General features: G+C 37.5%; 1 protein-coding gene across 2 annotated transcripts in view; it reads right to left on the bottom strand.

The window, feature by feature from the left end:
* Positions 1 to 252: 252 nt before the first annotated feature.
* Positions 253 to 22,044, bottom strand: part of LOC142351852 (uncharacterized) — a 75,572-nt gene continuing 53,780 nt past the window's right edge. For both annotated transcript variants that reach the window (XM_075404082.1, XM_075404083.1), the window contains 5 exons: positions 17,991 to 18,884; positions 13,807 to 14,067; positions 12,589 to 13,464; positions 3,611 to 4,169; positions 253 to 489 (listed from right to left, as the gene is read on the bottom strand). In XM_075404082.1, the coding sequence (XP_075260197.1) occupies positions 3,615 to 4,169; positions 12,589 to 13,464; positions 13,807 to 14,067; positions 17,991 to 18,884 (2,586 nt within the window). In that variant the 3' untranslated portion in view covers positions 253 to 489; positions 3,611 to 3,614. The remainder of the gene's footprint in view (positions 490 to 3,610; positions 4,170 to 12,588; positions 13,465 to 13,806; positions 14,068 to 17,990; positions 18,885 to 22,044) is intronic.

The following is a 22,044-nucleotide window of genomic DNA, read 5'->3' as shown; positions in this document are numbered from 1 at the left end:
CCACAACCAACCCTTCCCCAACCAGACTTTTAATCCTTCACACACAATTGCTAATTTTAAACAAATCAACGTGCTCTATAGTAACATAAGTTGTAATTGTGGGCTCATCTCCGGACCAGGTGAGAACCGCGGGGGGGGGGGGTTGGGAGGGAGGGGGTTTGAATAGATCCAAGATTTTGATACAAAAAACTGGATGAGACACTAGTTTCATAAGGGGTCGGGCCTTCTGACCATCATAAAGTAATAGTAAACTACTTAGCACCACTGCAAAACAAAGAGAGAGACCATATTATATATTGACACTGATCATCACATTCAAATAAAATAAGTCTAAATTGAAATTATCACCAAAAAATTGTCGTGAGGTCGCTGCAGTAAACAGCAAACAGGGTTGAACGGGAGGCTGATAAATAAGTTCAAAAAAACCTCAGGCAAAATTTCAACTTCATTCTCAGACGTCTTCCGTTGAATCCTTTCTTTCTCCACGTACTAAAACAATTTAAACCCTTTACCGGGAAAATTAATATTTCTAGGACATGATTTTTCAAGTCCGGTATATTTTTTTAATTTGTCAAATGTTGCTCAAATTTATTAATTGCAACAAAATTGAAAGGGTTTTCGTTAAGGCTAAAAAAAATTTAGCGCCCAGTCACACTACACGTAGCATATTACCTAAGTTGCGAATATGGCCAGCTTTGGTTGCAACAAATTTTAGACTTTTTTTGAAGAGATAGAGCTTTCAAAATATAGCAGGCAGATTGTCGGAATAGCTGCGAAAGAATAGACCTGCGTGCCATATAATAGAGATAGAAACAGATCTAACTTGAAAAAAAAATCGCCGCCGCTCAAAAACTAGGTAAAAAACATGCAGCGATAAATAAAGTTTGTTAAAATTCATTCCGCAGAAGCCTCTTATTAGGGACCTTTACTGCACAAATGAGTTCATGTGACCTTAAACCAATTCAAACTAAACTTAAGTTTTAAAGTGCAAAAGTCATTTTATTGAGTGAGGTAAGTCACGTATGATCAAAATCTAATCACGCAATTAACCTAAAAACTTTTGTTAAAGCGAGTGAGAAATGACGTCACGCGCGCAAATGCCGTTAGTGAGAGGAAGAAATCATTCAGAAAATTTGACTTTCAGCTTTGCTGCGTGAACAAATGTAAAAGGAAAAAAAAGTCAGACGACGAAACAAAAAAAAACATAGAAGTCCTGACGTACAATTCAAAGAATTTTTGTTGACTAAACAGAAAACCTAGACCTAGAATGGACTATGAGTGAATTGAGAAAACCATTTTTAAAAAAATCAGATCAAAAAATAATAATAATATAAAAAATCAATGTCAAAATGCCGCATGGGAAAAAAACCACTAGGGAGAAATGAAAATTTAATTCAAACAAAAAACTAGACCTAGAATGAGCTGTGAATGGATTGCGAAAAACCATTTAGAAAAAACTCCGATCCAAAAAATTGAAAAAACAGTAAAAATCAGAGTGAAATTGCCGCATGTGAACAAAAAACCACTAGCGAGAAAGCGAATTTTTGTTCAAACACAAATTTCTCACTCTACTTTATTAGAGCGAAAAAAATTCACACCGCAAAACCACTCGCTTTTTCGCTCCATTTCCTGTTTCGGCGTGACCAAAATCACTACTCCAATTTGACTTCAAAAATCATGAAAATGTGTGAACAGATTTTCAAAAAAAATACAGCGCCCCAATACAATTCAAATTCTTTGAATTGTAAAAAACCAAGAGCACCGCAATATAGCTTCGCTCAGCTTACAGCTTCGCTCAGCTTACAGCTTCGCGGCTATAAAAATAATCTATTAGCAAATATACATTTCATCGACTCCGACATTTCATCGACATCCGACATTTCATCGACATCGACATCGACAGTTCAATTCCGTAGCCCCATGCCGTACCGCCTTTTACACTGAACTGCCAATTGTTTTGAGTGTCTTCAGGCTACCTTAACAACGAAGAGGTCAAAAACTTTTACAACAATTGAGACTCAAAAGTTATCATCAAAAATACTGACAAAAAACGCAAAGTTCGTTGTAAATACTTAGGGCATAAAAACATCAGAAAAGCCACGAAAAGAGGAACTGATCAATCAAAGTCCGGAGCCTAAAAACAAAACGAAAACAACGACGACCAGCCAAAATTATGTACCAACAGGGTCATTTATCGAAGCAACAAAAAGCGAACGAATTAGCCTTGAACGAAAAGCGGTACTGCAATTTAATTTTAACCCGGATAAATACACTGCAGTTTTTCAAAAGACGTTATTAGAGCTTTTTGGACCACAGGTGGATTCTGTTTTTTGATGAATCAATTAATTTTGAGTTAACGGAGAAAGCAGGTTTGATGATCATAAGTTGAGACGGTTGCAGTGTTTACAAATATATTCTCCGTTCTTTCCCAAGTGACAATTTTCTTTTCTGTTCATTTTGTTACAAATCGCCCACATGTGATCAATTTGTAAAAATCATAGTTGTATAGAATCCTTAACAAAGGATGTACATGCTTTTTGCTTGTACTTTGCAGCATTTTGGGAAATACTTTCACTACCAAAAAAATGTTCTTAGTATTTAATATGAAAGCACTTAAGACATCCTATATAAATTCCATCAGAATGATATTAAATCAGAATCCATTAAATCGGAAAGCTTTATTCGTTCTTTCGTGGTTGCCTTTCCTGTTGTGTTTTTGAATAACCATTAAAGAACCAGTTTTGGTGACAAATGTTTTTTTTTTTAAAATTCATCGTCTGTTTAACTTTTCAGTTCCCGTTGCATAAAATTTATCTGTTTTGGAGAAAGCTCGCTAAAAATTAAAAAAAAACATGTTTATGTCTTTATATATATACTCATAAGGAAATATTTTCTTTGTTTTGTTTTCAAACACATTTGAATAATAGCATAAAAAATAACTGTTTAATTAAAATTTAAAATCTTCAGCAAGCACACCTCACAAAAAAACTTTGGAGTGTGTGGAAAAATACTCATTTTTCCTTTTGCTGTTTTCCTTTCAATTTTTCAAACAGCTCTTTTTCAACTGGCAATAAATTTTGCAATTTAGTTATAACAATCAAAACTAGCCTCTAAGGGTTGCAAAATGATTTTCCCCTTTTTTTCTCTACGACGAGGAAATAAAAAGTGAAAATTGGACTGAAGAAAAAAGTAAACGCGTTCATAAAATCCATCCTGTATATAATTTCAAATTCTAATTTTTGGAACCTTTAATAAAATGAGTTATCGGGACTTCTACGGTATTGTGACGGAAAGGGAATGTGTTGAATGATTGATTGTACAAACTTGGCAAAAGGCTGTGATTACAATTGCGATTCTCACGTTTAGGTTTCAATGCCACATCTTTGCAGCGCCGGATTCTCACGCTCCGAATTTTACATATAGTGCCAAATTTTAAAATTTACGATGCTTGCGTTTTAGGTAAGGTTACGTGACTGCGCTGTTACATCAAAATTCTAACTGAAATCTCGAACTGTAAAGATAATTCATAGACGGCGCAAAAAAGCCACCACAATGGCAGACAAAAATGAATACCCCATCTTCACCCTTCACGCTGATGAGACAAACTTACAGGGTCATGATAAATTGAAAACGACATTAGCCTGCCGGCCTCTGCTATTCCTGTGACCCCTTTTAGCTCGTTGTCGTAATTCGGATGCCCCCACCGTGTCATTCACGTCAACATCTGAATCCTCTAACGACTCATTGTCGCCATTTTCGTCGTCGGAACTACTGCTCATATTACTGTCGTCTTCACCCTCGTTGGGCTGCGTCTGCGAAAAGCCCAGGGATGCAAATCCAGCCACGTTTGGGATATCGCTAGCACTGTAATCCTCGCAAACTGTGATCTTGAGGAACCCGTAAGGGTCTCGAGATTTGAGGTTCTGAACAGCCTCTTCGTGAGTTTTGTTTATCATGTGAACACCATTGACAGCCAGAATTCGCTGCCCGGGTTTCAAGCGGCCGTCTAAAGCTGCTTTGTGCATTGGCAAGACCCCCGATATGTATACTGCAGTATCCGCCGAGTAGAAAGAACTCCCCCCTGACGAGGTTGGAGGGGTCGATCTGGAGTCGAGGCCTCCCCGGATGTTTATTCCAATCTTGTCATTCCCAGGGTCCAAAACAACTTCCTAAACATGCAGCAGATCGTGAATTATCAACTCACTACAATTCAGATATGGTAAATTAAGGTTGCTTCTCAATCATAGACAAACATAGCCGGCAGATTGCCGGAATAGCTGCCAAAGAATAGACCTGCGTGCCATATAATAGAGATAGAAACAGATACAGATCTAAATTGAAAAAAAAAATCGACGCCGCTCAAAAAACTAGGCTAAAAAACATTCAGCGATAAATTAATAAAACTTGTTAAAATTCATCCCTCTTATTAGGGACCTTTACTGTACATATGAGTTCCTTTGACCTTAAACAAATTCAAATTAAACCCAAGTTTTAAAGTGCAAAAGTCATTTTATTGAGTGAGAAAAGTCACGTATGATCAAAATTTAATCACGCAAATAACCTAAAAACTTTCGCTAAAGCGAGTGAGAAATGACGTCGCGCGCGCAAATGCCGTTAGTGAGAGGAAGAAGTAATTCAGAAAATTTGACTTTTTCAGCTTTGCTGTGTGAACAAATGTAAAACGAAAAAAGAGCGTCAGACGACGAAACAAAAAACATAGCCGGACAAGTCTTGACGTACAATTCAAAGAATATTCATTGACTAAACAGAAAACTAAACCTTGAACGGACTATGAATGGATTGGGAAAACCATTTAGAAAAAAATCCGATCCAAAAAATCGAAAAAACAGTCAAAATCAAAGTGAAATTGCCGCATGTGAACCAAAAACCACTAGCGAGAAAGCGAATTTTTGTTCAAACACCGTTTTCTCACTCTACTTAAACTTAGAGCGAAAAAATTTCACGCCGCAAATGCACTCGCTTTTTCGCTCCACGTCCTGTTTCGGCGTGACCAAAATCACTACTCCAATTTGACTTCAAAAATCATGAAAATGTGTGAACAGATCTTAAAAAAATAAAAAAAGACAGCGCCCAATACAATTCAAATTCTTTGAATTGTAAAAAACCAAGAGCACCGCAATATAGCTACGCTCAGCTTACAGCTTCGCAGCTATAACAAAACATAAATTGCTCTCGAACGACAGGCCGGGGCAATTTATTTAGAGGGGTGTAGCTTATAAATGTTTAATGGGTTAAAAAAGACGCCCGCAGAGGGGTTCAAACCCTGCACATGCACGTTGGTAGTCTGGCATCTTAACCACCCAGCTACAATGGCTTTGGTTTCCGTTTGCTCACAATCACTCTTAGCAATGAACTTGATTTCAGAACGAGAGGAACTTAGATCACCCAAAATTGAAGAACTGAAGTGTGGAAAAGTCGCTCAAGAAGTCGAAAAATGTTCTCGAGCAAAAGCACAAACACGGTCAAGTGAAAACTTTGCATAAGAAAGACCAACACTTTTACAGTAATTGCTTCAAACTTCGTTCGAGAGCAATTAAAAACAAGCATTTAACAAGCTCGAAATTTATTATTCCCGATTACTGTGTTATCAAACTTATCAGACTAACGTCGAACGAACTGCTCTAAAGCGACTGGTGAGGGGTTGGCCGTCAAATTCGCTACCTTAAGATTAAGGAGCCCATTTTCGGTGAGTCGGGAGCAGCGAAAAAGAGGGCGATGGATTTAAGTGGAAAGGGGTATCCCAACCACTTCACATTACCCTTGACACCAAAAACTTATGAGTTCGGTTGGAGGATGGATTGGGGGTGGGGATTATTCGAGTGGGTGAAGGTAGCGGGTTAAGTGGGGCGGGGTGGTTCAAAACACAAGACGAAAAAACAGAAGGGGGTACGTAGGTAAGGGGTAGGTGAAGCAGTTTGGGTAGAGGGGAGGTACCGCCACGGGGGTAAAAACGTCTCAAATATATCATTTCATTTTGAATATTATCAAAGGTTACTAACTACTGAACATTGAAACATAACCGACAAACGTCGGAAAAGTTGCTCTCGAGTGACTAGTGGCCCACTTCATTGAGGGGAGAGTAACTAAATTCACTAAGGGAAGCTTAAAATGACGTCATTAGAGATCATTATATACCAGTGTAACCACTAACAAATTCTTAACTAAAGTGAAAAAATTTACATCAATTTTGAAGCACTTTTCAGTTGACTTTTAGTAGTGAAATGCCGCCACTTGCGTTCAACAGTTGACACTTGTGTATGAGAAAACTCAGATCTAGCAACACGAAAGTCAAGGGTGTAAAAGTCGTCGAAAAGTAAAAAAAAAGTTGAGTGTCAAACTTGGAGATAATCAAATACCCACCGTAAACGAACTGAAACTACTGGGTGTCACGTTCGACCACGGTTTGACTTTCAACAAACACGCTGAAAAGGTGAACAACGTTGCCAGCCAAAGAAATTCTGTTTTAAGGACCCTCACGAGTTCGAAATCTGGTCTGCAAAAGGAAGGTTTAACGTGCGTATATAAAGCCTTAACCAGATCGTCACTGCTATATGCTTCACCGGCTTGGAGCCTGCAGCTGTCAAAGACTAACTGGGACAAATTGGAAAGGAGACAAAACGATGTCTTAAGATCCATCACTGGCTGCACCAAGATGACCGACATTCACCATTTGAGACATGAAACAAGGTGCATTGCGGTTGAAGCCCATTGTAAAATGACAGCGGCCCAATTTGCAGCAAAGGCAACAGAACAAAACCACCGTTGCCAAAAAAGTCTTGACCAGAGAGACGAAAGACACATGAAGATGGGACTTAAAAGGCATCTAATCGGCTACAGAGCTAAGTACGGAATCCCTGAAAGTTGCACATCAGAAGAAACTTGCAGAGCACTGCACACCGATTTTGTGGCCGAACAAATCACCAATTATCCGGACAACAAGCTGATCGGAAAGAAACCCCCTGTGAACCCGGCGACGGTAGACGCTCTTGAAAAGAACCTCAGTCGATCTGACAGAACGCTCCTTGCACAACTGAGATCAAGCTATTGCCCACTGGTGAGAGATTACCAACACAGAATCGGAAAGACAGAAAACGTCAGTTGCCGGAAATGCGGAGTAGAACCAGAGACTACGGCACATGCCATACGATGCATATGCAAAATCGATCCCGAAACCTTGTGGACGGACCCTGAGACAGCCTCACAAAAGGCGCAAACTCTGAGGGCCTAGAACAACAACAAAAGTAAAACGTTAAGCAAAAAATTTGCATAAAAAAGACAGATATTTGCAAATAATTGCTTCAAACGTCGTTCTAGAGCAATTAAACACAATGAGTACTCTAAACGTTAATATCCAGCTATTACAGAAGTATGTTAAATACGGAAGTCAGTGTTCAAATCACAAACAAATATGCTTCAGTTTTAAACAAAACATACCCGGCTGATAACCGAAAAATAGCCGCCATTGATTGCCATTGGGATGAAAGGAACAGAAAAACAATGAAATAAGAGAGTGTTATAAGAAAAAATTTTAAGTGCGAACTATCTTGATTGGATTTTGTAGTTAGACATAACCTTGTTTCTTAATGACAGGATACAGTAGCTAGTATTAATGCCAAAATAATTAGAGATGTTAAAAAAGAATTATAAGAACGAAGTTCAAGCAGCGGACATCTAAAATTGAGCTGACTGGGTTTATTCACTTACCATTGTCAATACTGCTTTTTAAAATCACTTAAAAAATTGTGCGGAGAATAAAACCAGCCTAGAGAACTCAAAAAGATTTCATGCAAAATATCGAAAAGGCGGCAAAATGAGGTGAAGCTTACCAAAATTTTGTTTGAAGCAGTAAAAATAACTTAAGACGAAAAGTCCTGAAATACAATACAAAAATTGAATAAAAATCTTATAACTACTGTTCCTGATCAGCAGATCAACTGAACAATTCGTTAAAAAAACAACCTCAAAAGTTGAAACTAATATAATCAAACAAACTAAACAGAGTAAACTTACATTTGACCGAATAAAATACACCTATTAGCCCACGCACAAGCCTTCAAAGATATTTATTCGGCAAAAATGATCGGCCAAAAGAAAAATCGAGAAATGACAAATACCTGAAAAACAAAAATCGCTAAAGAAGTTTTCTGAATTTCGCAATACTAAAATGTTCAAAGCAACTTTTTTGTCTCCAGAATCTGTTCAAAAAACCAACTACAAGTCCTAAAAAAGTTTAAAATGGCCCGTATAGATCGATAAACTCAGCACATTTCAAAGGAAATTCAAAAAATTCAAAAACAATTGCTACTTTTAACGAAATGTTGCTAAAATTCAAAATATTGATAACTTTAGAATCATTTCATTGTTTGCTGAGGCTATGCAGTAACCCATTTGCAAGCTTTGAAAAGTTTCCTTTGTTCATAAAGATCGATAAACTCACGAAAATGACAAAAACTGTCAGAAAAACTGGAAAATTTTATCAAGAAATAGCAAAATTTCGTAATAATAAAACGTTACAAAACAGTTCCAGTGCTCCTAGAAACTATGCAGTAACATACTATTGAACCCCAGAGGATATTACCCGGCCGACGAGGCAAATAAAACTGAAAACAAGACATATATTCAAAAAAACTTTTAAAACAACCGACTAACGTCGAGCGAATTGCCCTCAAACGACCGGCGAGCGGTTAGCTTCGTCAGTAGCTAGCAACGGTTTAGTGAGGCCATTATTAGCTTAATTGAGGGGGCGTGAGGTGAGCGCAGCGGCGGGGGGGGGGGTGCAACAGTGTGGGGATGTTTGGCTGCACGGGGCCCTTACGGTCTCAACGATGTGCAGCGGTGGGGATTGGGGTAGGGGGGCTGATGTGGGGGCGGGTTGGGGGATCAATTTCTAAAAACCGACCTTCACACCATCAGTATAAGTCTCCACAAGAGTTTCTGTGAATCGCATTCTTAATGAACCGTGAACTTAATGCCCACTGGCGATACCTCTATCCCGTTTCTGAGGACGAAAAGTCAATTGGGTAAAAAAATCGGTCAAGCGAAAAATTGCAAGAAAAGACCAACAGGATTAATATAATTGCTACAAGCTTCGTTTCAGAGCAATTAACAGTGGTTTCCAAAAAGTGCTAGTTCAGTCATTTATAATAAAACATTCATGTTAATGATGGTAATAGATGATATTACGCCACATAACAGCAGAGAGAGAGAGAGAGAGAGCTACTTTTTTCATGATGAGATTCGACTCTGCAAATTCTAGTTTTTTAGCCTTGTTAAATCAAAAAAAGCTGAAAAGTTCAATATTAAAAAAGTTTCCAGATTCACAGTGAAAATGTGGGAAACCATTTTTTGTCTCTGGAGCTCTGTCATGTAACCCATCGGCAACACCTATAAAGTTTCGTTGGCCAGTAACAATCGTTAAATTCAAAAAAGGACAAAAAATCAATTTTTAAAGCAATTGCAAATTTTAACAAAATCTTGCTAAAACTCAAGATAATAACATTTTCATAGTCTCAAGTGATTTTCAAATATCCCTATTTCAAGCCTTAAATAGTTTAGCTGACTCAAAAAGATCCGAAAGTCTTCCGAAAAACTGAAAATTTTTAATTTTATTGAAAAATTGCTAAAACTCGAGTCATTAAAATATTGATAACCATTCCATTAACTCCAGAAACTATACAGTAACCTACTATCAAACCCTAGAGGAGGTTCCTTGGCTCTTGAGGCTCGACAAACTAAAAAATGACAAAAAAAACTTGAAAACGATTGCAAATGATATTAAAAATTTGTACTTTTTCTTATCAGACTCTTTTAAGGTTTCCTGGCCCCTGGGTCTGGAAAAACTCGAACAACGACAGTAAATGTCAAAAAATGAAAAACATTGAAAGATGTGTAACATGCTGAGTTCGTGATCTTAAAGTGTTGAGAACCATTCCATTACTACTAGGAAACTACGCAGTTAAGTATGAAAGCTGGGGGAGGTTCCTTGAGACCTAGGGCTGAATAAAACTCAAATGAGAAAAAATTTTCAAAATTGAAGAAAAATGTACAAATTAGTATAAATTTTTGTGTTCATAATTCGAGTACCAAAATATATGGTCGTATACTAAAATGGTCGTAAAAAGTACTTATGCCTTGCAAGAGACCTTTAGCAACTTTAACCAGCCCCCATATTAAACAAAAAATTCGAAAAACCTTAAACTACGGCTTTCCCTGTAGCTTCACCACACTAAGCACTAGAAGGATTACTAAACGGGGCTACGTGCCTCTAGTGAGACTTAATGCCCGCTGGGCGCCACCTGTTTATCCCGTTCTTAAGGACAAAAAGTCAAAGAAAAAATTCCTGATATTAAAAAGTTGAAATCAATCCCGTTGCCACTACACTATGCAGCAATCTATTACGAGACCCTACAAGAGATTTTCTGGCACCTGAGGCCGGAAAAACTCAATAAGTGACAAAACCTTTTAAAAATTTGAAAAAAAAAACAGATATGGGTTATAAAAAAATTGTCATGCAAATGACCTTAATGAGCTTTGACAAATGCACAATTTTGGGCTCAGAAACTACCTTTGAAGGCCTTCCCAGCAGCTGCAATACTAAGCACTTGAAAACATACCAAAACCAGCTTTGGGCTACTAATGAAATTTAATGCCCACTGGGCCTTACCTGTAAAATACAGAGCCCCAAATTTTGGATTATAATAAAAAATATAGCAGAACAAGTCCACAAACAATTCAAAGGAATCTCGTTGACTAAACACAAAATGAGACTAAGAATGGATTGGAAAAACCAATTCAAAAATCCGATGAAAATGGAAAAGATAGCCGGCAGCTTGCCGAAAACAGCCGCGATAGATGCTTGTGGCCTACCATGAATTGAAACAACTAAAGAAATAAGATTGACAGATCGACCACCAGCTCTATAATAGACCACTAGACTTTTTGGGCTAGATTCGGAGTGTCATTATTAAGAGACACATTTGCTCTACAAGGAAAAATCCCTAATGGAGCTTTTTAAAAATTAATATTCGATATTAAATTTAAGACTCTATTACTCAGAAATTAGGGCATATAAGTTTGGCACTACTTAGATGCATCTTTTTGACCTTTAATTAGTAAATGTTCATAAAATAAAAAGTTCCATAAGTGAGTTCAGAAGCCATTTTTTGAGTGAGGTAAGTCATGCAATTGACCTAAAAGCAGAAATGACGTCACGAACACAACTTTTAACTGCAAAGCAGTAGAAGTCACTGAAAAAGTCAATTCCAAGAAGTCAGGGTAAGACGAAACAGAAATCTGTTGAGGAAGTAAAAAACATAGCAGGACAATTCCTGACATACAATTCAAAGAATTTTCATTGACGACACAAAAAATTAGACCTAGAACGGACTACGAGTGAAATGGGAAAACCATTTCTAAAAATAATCAAAAAATTGAAAAAATAAACAGAAAATCAATGTCAAAATGTGAACAAAAAAACCATTAGCGATAAATTGAAATTTGGTTCAAACCAAAAACTAGGCCTAGAATGAACGATGAATGGATTGGGAAAACCATTTAGAAAATAATCCGATTCAAAAAATCGAAAAAACAGTAAAATCAAAGTGAAATTGCCGCATGTGAACAAAAACTACTAGCCAGAAAGCGAATTCTGTTCGAACACCGTTTTCTCATTCTACTTTAAAATTTGAGCGAAAAAATTTCTCACAGCAAAACAACTAGCTTTTTCGCTCTACTTCCTGCTTCGGCGTGACCAAAATCACTACTCCAATTTGACTTCAAAAATCATGAAAATGTGAACAGATCTTAAAAAAAAGACAGCGCCCCAATACAATTCAAATTCTTTGAATTGTAAAAAAAATTAGGAACGCTATAATAACCGCCTGGAATTGCTGACGCGGCTATTAAAAACAGTAAAAATCAAGTCAAATAGCCGCAAGTGAACAAAAAAACCACAAGCGAGAAACCGAATTTTTGTTCAAACACCGTTTTCTAACTCTACTGCAAATTTAGAGCGAAAATTCACGCCGCAAAACCACTTGCTTTTTCGCTCCACTTCCTGTTTCGGCGTTACCAAAATCACCACTACAATTTGACTTCAAAAATCATGAAAATGTGTGAACAGATCTTAAATAAAGACAATGCCCCAATACAAATCAAATTCATTGAATAGTAATAATAGCTGCCTGAGAAGAGGAGGGCGGATATTAAACATAGTCGAATATCTTCCCTCCGAGTCTTCCAGAGATCCATTTAGACTATAAGAGCCGAAACATGGACACAATGGTTGGTTGTCTCATTCGAAAAAAATGCATAATTAATTTTTACTGGCTTTCGGGTTGACCACTCTTACCTACCATGAAACGTTTAATCTTGCTATGTAAGGTACCAAAAATGCTCCGTTTTATGGCATAAAAGGTTTCATCAATTATTGTTTCTCTTTGAGTTCAAACCAATTTTAAGGACCATTTATGATCCATTTTACAATCGTTAAAGCTCTTGAAGCGGCATTAGAAAGCTAAGCTATACTAAATCACCATTCCTTCCAAATGGCGCTAGGAAAACACTAACCATGAGTCCGAGCGGGGGAGGTGGAGGATGTTTGACCAGCAACTTGATCGTATTCACAGATGCATGTGCTACAAGAATATCCAAAGCATTCTGCAATGTGATTCCTGGCCGTGACAGATCATGACCCTCGATTGCCAGAACCCTGTCACCGATAAACAACCCAGATTGGGGGGAATTTTTGGGTACTGATGAAATGTAAATAGCTGGGAACTGGTCAACATGTGTGTTTATCTCCCAAGCAGCCCAAAATGGAATTCCGGCCGCGAGGGTAAATGGCCAATTTCCTCCAATAACATTCCTGGAAACGGAGATCTCTTCGAACTCAGGAATGACTGGTTGATTAACATCTGGTTCCATTGATTCATAGTGACTGGGCGACTCATCATCATCGTCAACATCCGATCGAACCACCGGTGGAACATCGCCAAAAGCGGTGACATCAGTTTTTGAGACCTTTTCATTGCCTCTAGTTGAATTTGATACCACAGAAGTTGGCTTCTTAAGAACTGGAATTGGTTTGATGTCACTTGAGAAGGAGTTATGAGATGCAGTTGATTGTGGTGAAGTGAGACCAGGGGGTAATCCTGAGGTCGGTGATTCGGGTTGGTTTGTGACCCTAGTCACGTGTCGTTCAATTGTTAAAGTAACATCCATTGATGCCTTCAGGATGTCAACAACTTGTTGATGTTGCAGTACTCCATCCGAAATAACCAGATCGTTGACTTTCAAAATTCGGTCATTTTTAACCAGAAGATTTAGAGCTGGAGCTTCCGGATTGTCCATAGCCAGTTTAGTGACAAAAATGCCACCAGGAGGGTCTAAGGGAGCCAGAGAAAAGCCGAAGCTTTCGCTAGGGTGCAGACGATGAAGAGAAACCTGCCAACATAACCCAACATTCTATTTTCAATTTAAGATGATTTAGATGATACCTGAAATACTTCCTTTCAGACCCTCTTATTTTTGGACCCTCTCAGTTGAATAGTGTTTAAAACTTAAACTCGATTCTTAATCCTTTGATATAATTGTCAAGAAGGTAGACGCGAGTTACTCAACTCAAAAATACATTTTACAACTCAAAAATACACTAAACGAAATTGCCAAAAAATTTAAAAACTATCTCGCTGACTATTTGTTCAATTGCATCATTATGTTTAATCATCGGATTTAGCATTGAAATTCCGAAAGTCTGCCTCCCATTATATATCATTCATGATTTACCTGTAAAGTTTCAACAGCAACCTCAATTTCAGGTAGATCCGCCGCAAAACTAACTCCTCCCTTTAGAGGCTTGCTCGATGTTGCGGACCCCGTCGACATCGTAGGTCCATGGTCAGACCCAATAGAGTGAGTCTGGGACGGCATGCGACCTCTGGATGAAGAGACTGGCATATTTGAGCCCGTCACTCCACTGCTAGTTGTGGTTGTTATCAAAAGGTTCTCTGATACGTCATTTACCACATTGGCAATGCCCTGTGCTGTCTGAAACAGGTAAAAATTGAGAGCAATATTTTTAGCAGTTTAAATTAAATGTTATAATATAAATCATAGCAGCCCGAGGGATTTAAGTCCCTAACACGCAGGCCCTTGTGCACGAGTGCTGGATACAAGTCCCCGAGTGCTAAGAAATGTGTTGTAACTCATTTAGAGCACCAAAGTGTAAAAAATACAAAATCCACCCGTTTGAAACTTGGACGAATACCCCTTTCTGCGGTCTTATGTTTCATACAAACAAGGAGGCTCGGTAATGTGCGTACGTACATAACGTTCCAACCCCGCTCATCCACAATTTTGACTTAACTGTCTACCCAATAAAGAAGAGATAGAAAACTTTCACAAAAATTCACATTGTTCAGCAGACCACTAAATGAATAAATTAATGCCGCGTTAGATGTCCAATGAGACCTGAAATCAACGAAAATACGAGACAAGACAAATTTAAATTTCAAATAACAAACAATAACAAAATGGCATCAGATAAAGCCTAAACAAACAATTTTACGAAACTACAGGATTGAAACCATTAAAAGTATGAGACATTATAAATCACATATCCAAAACACATAACCATAAGACAATTGTTGTATGGTTCAGCAAAAATTGATAAGACCTGTCAAAAATGGGACTAGCTGACATGATGATAAAATCAAGAACAAAAAGGTAGTTTGAAAAATTAAACAATTAGCTATAAACTGAAACCATTATATTGGTTCATTTAAAAATTTGGAGGAAGGCATTGCGATCCGCAATATGTTGAACAAGGTGGCGGTCAAGCAAGCCGAGAGGCAAGCAAGCCGAATTTTGAAAATGAGGTCAAGTAAGCCGAAAAATTTTCGGATACCCGTATTTTAAGTTGCCCCTGGCGGGCCGGTGGGCGCGCTTCGCCGCGATAACCGGCCCGCTATTTCCGGATTATATCCCACAGCGGATGAGAGGCATGGCCATGGACAGCGGTCTGCTGAGGCCCGTACCCACTAGATGTCTAAAAATTGATGCATTTTTGTTTTGGTGCATTGGAATACATTATGCACTATAATACAACGCGCAGTATTGATTGTAACGGCTGACAATGTATTATTTCTGATAGATTACATAACTATTTCATAACTTTCGGCTTGCTTTTCTGTCGGCTTGCTTGCCTATCGGCTTACTTTGCATTCGCCGTTGAAAAACTACAAAAAGGCCGACAAATACAAGTAAAAGTACAAAATCCAATAAAACTTGCCAGAGAACGATGTCGCGGCCGTCAACGCCAAAAATTCACCAAAAAATTAAATACGCTCCTTTCCATGTTCCTTAAACGCCAATTGGACTTCTCATTAACGCGCTAACTTGTCAAACAAAAATGAACCTCAAAAATGCGCAGATATGTAAAAATCACGTTTTTTCTTGAAAACTTGTAGTACCAAAGCCAAGAAAACTAACAAGGAAACTAAAGTACATTTCACTTGAAAAAGAAGATAGAGCTATCTTTCCTGAGACACAGTTACAAATTGACAGAAGTAAGGTAAAAAAAAACGCAAAGTGCAAAAATTCTTTACATATTTTCTAAAAACAGGAATGTACAAATTGATAAGAGCCATTAGATATGAAATGAAAACAGGGTTTAGTTTTACTTTTACCAATTGAAGAAGCCGATTGGATTTAATTGCTTCTTGAGACTAAGTCAGGAGATTAGTTTGAAAAAAAACACTCCAGGCAAAACAAAAGAAATCAATTTAGAATTACAAAAAAAAACAATTTGCAAAGCAATTAAAAACGATCTCATCCTGGAAACCAAATATATATTATGTTGAATTGAGCTCATTTTCATGTCAAGGGGATTTGCGTTCAATTGATCCTTGGTTTGAAAGTATTCGCACCAGCATTTTAAATAATAAAAACCGATTAATCTCGGAATAATTGCTCTTGAACACGGGCGAGGCAATTTAATACAGACTGTAGCCTGGATCAAGTTTTCTTTATGGGTGTAAAAAACAGCTGACCACGCCGGGATTCAAACTATGGATATTTCGATCCCTAACCAGAAGCATTGCCCATTCGTCTATTAAGCTCTTCTTGTTGCTCTGCTGCAATCGGCTTTATTTAGCAACAAGTTTTACTTTGGAGTGAGAACAATAGAGATCACTCAAAAATGAAGAACGATATCGTGAAAAAGTCACTTGAGAATGTTTTAGAAAAAACCGAAAATGGTCACGCCAAAAAAATGCATAAAAAGACCACAACGATTACAAAAATTGCTAAGAACTTCGTTTAAGAGCAATTAGGAACAAAAATCACACAAAATTAATAGAAAAAAAGATCACGCCTCAATACAATCCGAAAATTTTTTTAATTTTAGGAGTCAGCGATGCGAACAAAACTCGCCCTGTTATAGCTGCGCGTCCAACTAAAACACCTAAATGTCCCGAATGTTCGCAAAATAGATAATTTGGCAAATGAGAAAATTCAATATATCAGAAATAAACGATGCATTTTGGATACATCTCAGTTACATTAGCGAAAAACGGACAATATTTTGATACGAGAGTTCTGTTATAGGAAGTAAAAAATTGAACTAAGCCCCTTTTGTAGTTCAGACATATAGTGTCAGCTGTTTTCATGTCTCTATTTTAGGCAAATTTAAACAAAGTGGGCAGAAAAAGCAAATTTAACGCTGTTTTTGATGAAGGCAAACTTAAACGAAGTGGACAGAAAAGGCAAATTTAACGCCATTTTTGATGAAAAAGACAGAAATTCAAAAAATTTACCGCATGTGTTACCTAAAATATTCGGAAGAAACCATTCATCATCACTCCTCTATCCTTTTGGACCAATAACCCTTTAGTGGACAATTATAACAGTTTTACAAAATTGACAAAAATTTGATGAACAAATTCCAAAAATGTGAATAGAAACAACGGAGATTGGTTTCTTATTCACGAATCTTTAAACCTCGATAAATCCTCGAACGAATTTCAAAAAAGTCTTATTTAATTCTATATTCTACGCTGAATGGTCTTTTTAATGATACCACTCACAACTCTCTACGACGAATATATCGAAAGGCAAAAATTGACTGAAAACCGCTTGAGTATATAATTCAAATCGATCGGGCCAAAAAAATTCCATAAAAAGACCCAACATGATCGCAATAATTGCAACAAAAATGTACAAGAAATTTCATGTATTTGGTAGCTTCACCAAATCACTTTGAAAAACATGAGATAAAGAGTATTAGTAGTGATATCAATCAGTATTAAGCTTAATAGACCCGAGAAGCATTGACAAACTAATGACAACTTGAGCAAAGAAAATTATTAAGGGCTCTTTTGAATTATCCTGACTTCGATTTCGCTTTCAGAACTTACATTGGGCTTGTTGTAAACTGATTCACAGCCCAACTGCTTCTTTTGAAGAGAGCACTTCGAACCAAAAATTATATGAAACGCTCTTAAAAAACGCCCAGAACCCGCATTCTATACTCTGCACACCTCACTTTAGTCAATAGCTCGTTGCCGTATCAAAGTCACCACAAACAACTTGAGCTTAAAAGACGCAACCTCCATGATTCGTTTCGAGTTGCAAAAACAGGAGCGATTTATAACCGAATGAATAGCCCACTAAGCTGTCAATCAGTTCTTTCCAATGCAACCAAGCTAGCTCATTTGCTTAATTTAAAATCGTTCCAGACAAAAATTTGCATCGTAAGAAATGACAAATCCAGGGTCATTAATTAATGGATGCTGTTTTACAAACAATTAGCTAATGCAGTGCTGTCTACTCTTTACAAAATTCAAAATAAATATTTTTGTTTGCCATTTCCCCACGCAGCTATATTAACATGATTTACCATCCAACGGGTCGTATTCTTGGCCGGGTTGGGTGGGGGGATTACCGAAAAACATCAAAATTTAGCTTCTCACCTTAATACTATGAGATGGAAAATTTGCTCCACGATTCACAGACTGCACTCCGACAGCTCCCAATCCTTGCTGGGAATTCACAAGACTGCCACTGTCACCCACCGTAGATGTAGCTATACTTTCGTAATGAGACGAGGACTCGTAAACCAATTCATCGTCTTCTGCGTTTTCTAAATCTTCGCCACATTCGCTGTAATCATCATCCACATCTTCATCGTCGTTCAGAATCAGGTCAATGTCGTCTTTGGCCAGGGGAACTGCAGCGAGGGCGTCCCGATTGATAGATCTGTCGATAACGAAAGAAGTGCTTCCCGCAACTGCGCTATTTCCAACCCCACTATCGCCACTACTGCTCACAACTTCAGTCCACGGCAGGGTCGAAGCTGCACTGTTATCGGCCACATTGTTAACTCTGTTATTACTGCTAGTTATCACAACCCCATTAGAGGAATCACAGCTACTATCAATCACAGCGGTTGCAGCAACGCCTGTGCAATGCTCTGAGGAGTTACTATGCGATATCAACGCAGGGTTGTTTGGGGAATTGGTTGAAGACGATGACAGAAATCTGCTGCTGCTATTGTTAAATCTAGAAACGGCGAAGACGTTGTCTTTTGTGTTATCTCCTGACCTAATCCCACCACTAGATGCAGTTGAAGAGACCAGTGATGATTTCAGGTTCCCTGGGGTGCGAGAGGAATTGGTGGTATTGCCATTATTGCTGTTCTGATTGGCGATATTATTGCTATTGAATGGTGTTGAGATAGTGGGTGTTGTTGTCGTACTCTGTACAGTGGTAGATTTGTAGGTGATATTGATGTTGGAAGGGGGTACTTGGTTGGAGGAAGGCGCAAAAGAAGGCCGAAAGATTTTCGAATCAATTCCTCCCATCTTCTAAAACAAGACAACAAATTTTTCATACCGATAGGGTGACCTATATTGGTCTTTTTTTCAATTCAATTCTTTGACTTCAACTATAAAATAATAGACTCTCGCTTGAGAAAATATCTTTTTTTGATATATTCAATATGTCAGATCAGTTAACTAACTTGACATGCATTTTGGTAGCAATAAACCTCTCCTAAAATGTCTTTCAAATTACTCCAAAAACTGAACAAGAACAGCAACTATTGAACGAACCAACCAACGAACTCCGAACCAACTGCTCTCAGAAAACATGCGGTCGTTGCTATATTTAATGCGCGGCCTAAAAAGATGAGCCAAATTGTTATTTTGCGACAGAAAGGTCTAATAATTATTATCCAAATAACGAAAGAAACAATAGCAGGACAGGTCATGAAAGGTCGTTTACCAAAATGTTGAATTATGCAGCAATGAGCTCTTCCAAAGCGTTTGCGAAAAAGCAAAAAAAAACGAAAACGGAAATAAAGTTGAATGCCAACGCATGAACAGCAACATATCTGTTCGAACTGAGTTTTCTCACTCTATTTCAAAATCGAAGCAAAAAAATTACACGGCAAGATTACTCGCTTTTTTAGTCATTGTCATTTTTCGGCGCGAACAAAACCACGACCCGAATTTCACCTCAAAAATCATCATAATTCGTAAACAAAGCTTTAAAAGACATCAATGTAGCTTTACTTAGCTCACAGCTTTAAAAACAGCGCTCGTAATCAAAATACGGAGAAAACACTTGACGAAACAAACCGAATAACGTAGGATGAATTGTTCTCGAACAGAAGGCAGGTGATCTAATTTAGAAATGTAGCAGTGTTAGCAATGTTTATAGGTGCATACCTCGGACCTCACAGGGGTTCGAACCCAAGACCTCAATGATAGCCCTCACACATCTTAACCACTTATCGACAACGGCTTTGCTACTCAACAGCTAAACATCGCTTTTATATTAGCAACAGACTTTTTTGGAATGAGAGCAATTGATATCACTAAAAAAGGTGAAGCGTGATAAAGTCACTTGAGAAGTCACAAAATATTTTAGAAAAAAGTGGAGAAGAGAAAATTTTGCATAAAGACCAAAACGTTTACACTAACTATTTCAAATTTCGTGCGAGAGCAATTTAAAAACGTAGCAGACTACCGTCGGAAGAATTGCTCTAGAAAGACTAGTAATCAATTGCAACCTGCTTCTGTCGCTTGGGGTGTGGGCTAAAGAGAATCGCTAAGGGGGCTTCAAATGACGTCATTAGAGGGGATTATATACCATTATAACCACTAAAAAACAAGGTGAAAAAATGACACCAATTTTGGCGCATTTGCCTTTTAGTAGTGAACTGCTACCACTGGAGTTCAGCTGACTAAAATTGCGAATAGGAGAGAAATTTAGATCACACAAAACGAAAAAGTTAAAGGCGCAAAACTTACTCTAAAATTCGCATCCGGTCAGGCGAATATTTTGCATAAAAAGACCAACATGTTTACAATGAATGATTCAAACTTCGTTCGAGAGCAATTAAACAGATGATAATGTATTGAGTCAAACAACAGCACTCCACATTTCAGATCCAACTGTGGAGAACTTTGCTATACGGAAATTTAAATTTGAAAAAGGCATAACTTATAAGAACTTACAAAACTAACAAAATTATCTCAGAGAGAATCACATTTAACAATTAACGACCCGGGGATATATTGTTTATTTGGATTAAAAGTCAAATTGCTGAAGCAAGTGACAGAACATTCTGGAACAAAAAAAAACATACCCGGCAGATTGCCGGAAAATAGCCGCCGTTGATTCCAATAAGCATGATTGGGATTGAAAGAATAGAAGATATTGAAAAAAAAGATTTTTGTACAAAAACATTTTTTAAGTCCGATTTATTTTGATGGCATTTCGTAGTTGAACATAACGTACTTCTGTTTCTTAGAGAGCGGCTACAGGGGCTACTATCAATACCAATAAGCATTAGAGATGGTGACTAAGACTTATAGGAACGACGTTCAAATAGCGGGCATCTAAAATTGGGCTTTATGGGTTTATCCCGTTTCTACTACTGACTTCATTTTTTTACTGACTCTGTTCATTTTGAATTGCTTTGCTGAGCAACTGCTGTTCAAAATCACTTTTAGCAGAATGAGAGAAGAGAGAAACTAGCCTAGAGAAGTCAAAAAGATATCACGCAAAATGTTGAAAAAGCGGCAAAATGAGGTAAAGCGAAACATTTTTTTATTCGACGAAGTAAAAAACATAGCCGGAAGAATTCCGGAAGCGACTCGAATTGTCAGAACTTCACTAACAAAACCGTAATTGCAACGGAAGCCACTACTTTTTGTATTAAATCATTAACTCACTACCACCCCAGGTCTGCTCTAAAAATTGGTGAAACTTAAACAACTGTCAACAAGAGAAACAAAATGCAGCAAATTTTTATATTATTGAAAACGTTCAGTAACGTTAAAAAATCCAAAATATTTAAAGTGGTCAAAACCTGATAGTCTGAAAAAGCTGACAAGGTTATCAAGAGCCCTCAAATAATTCATGAGTCTAATCTGAAAAAGATCGCGAAGCAAACGGCAGATAATAATCTTAGAAATAAAGTTAAATCTTTCCGAAAAATAAAGCTGAAATTTAAGAATAAGAAAACACCTATAATTACACTTTTAATCACTGCGATGAAGACACAAAACAACACACACCTGTTCCTTCTTGTACATAAGTTAGACAACATGATTTCATACTAAATCAAAAATAAAATTGATCCTAGAAAAAACATAAGCAGCAGAATATTCAAAGGCAAAAAATCGTTTTAATTAATACCAAGACCGGAAGAAAGCTGTAGTAATTAGTCATAAGTAGAAATTTTGGAAAACGCTTGCTATCAAACTCTCAGTACTGCCTTATGTTGAATGAAATCAATTGCAATCCAAAGAAATGACGAAAATCTAAGAAAAAGCTCAAATCATTCATTTTTTACAACTGAAAAATCAATATACCGAAAATAAATGTAGGTACCAGGACAAAACTAGAATGATACAAACTAGAACGTAAGTATGGGAACAATGTAAGGAGCACCGTAACAAAAAGACATTCTTGATTTTTGAAAGTTGAAAATCAATTTAAAAAATTCAAGAAAAA

Source organism: Convolutriloba macropyga, chromosome 13, assembly GCF_964194025.1.
Source record: "Convolutriloba macropyga chromosome 13, txConMacr16.3, whole genome shotgun sequence".
Taxonomy (NCBI): Eukaryota; Metazoa; Xenacoelomorpha; order Acoela; family Convolutidae; genus Convolutriloba; species Convolutriloba macropyga.
The sequence above is the reverse complement of the archived record's forward strand: the minus strand, read 5'-3'. Positions and strand labels throughout refer to the sequence as shown.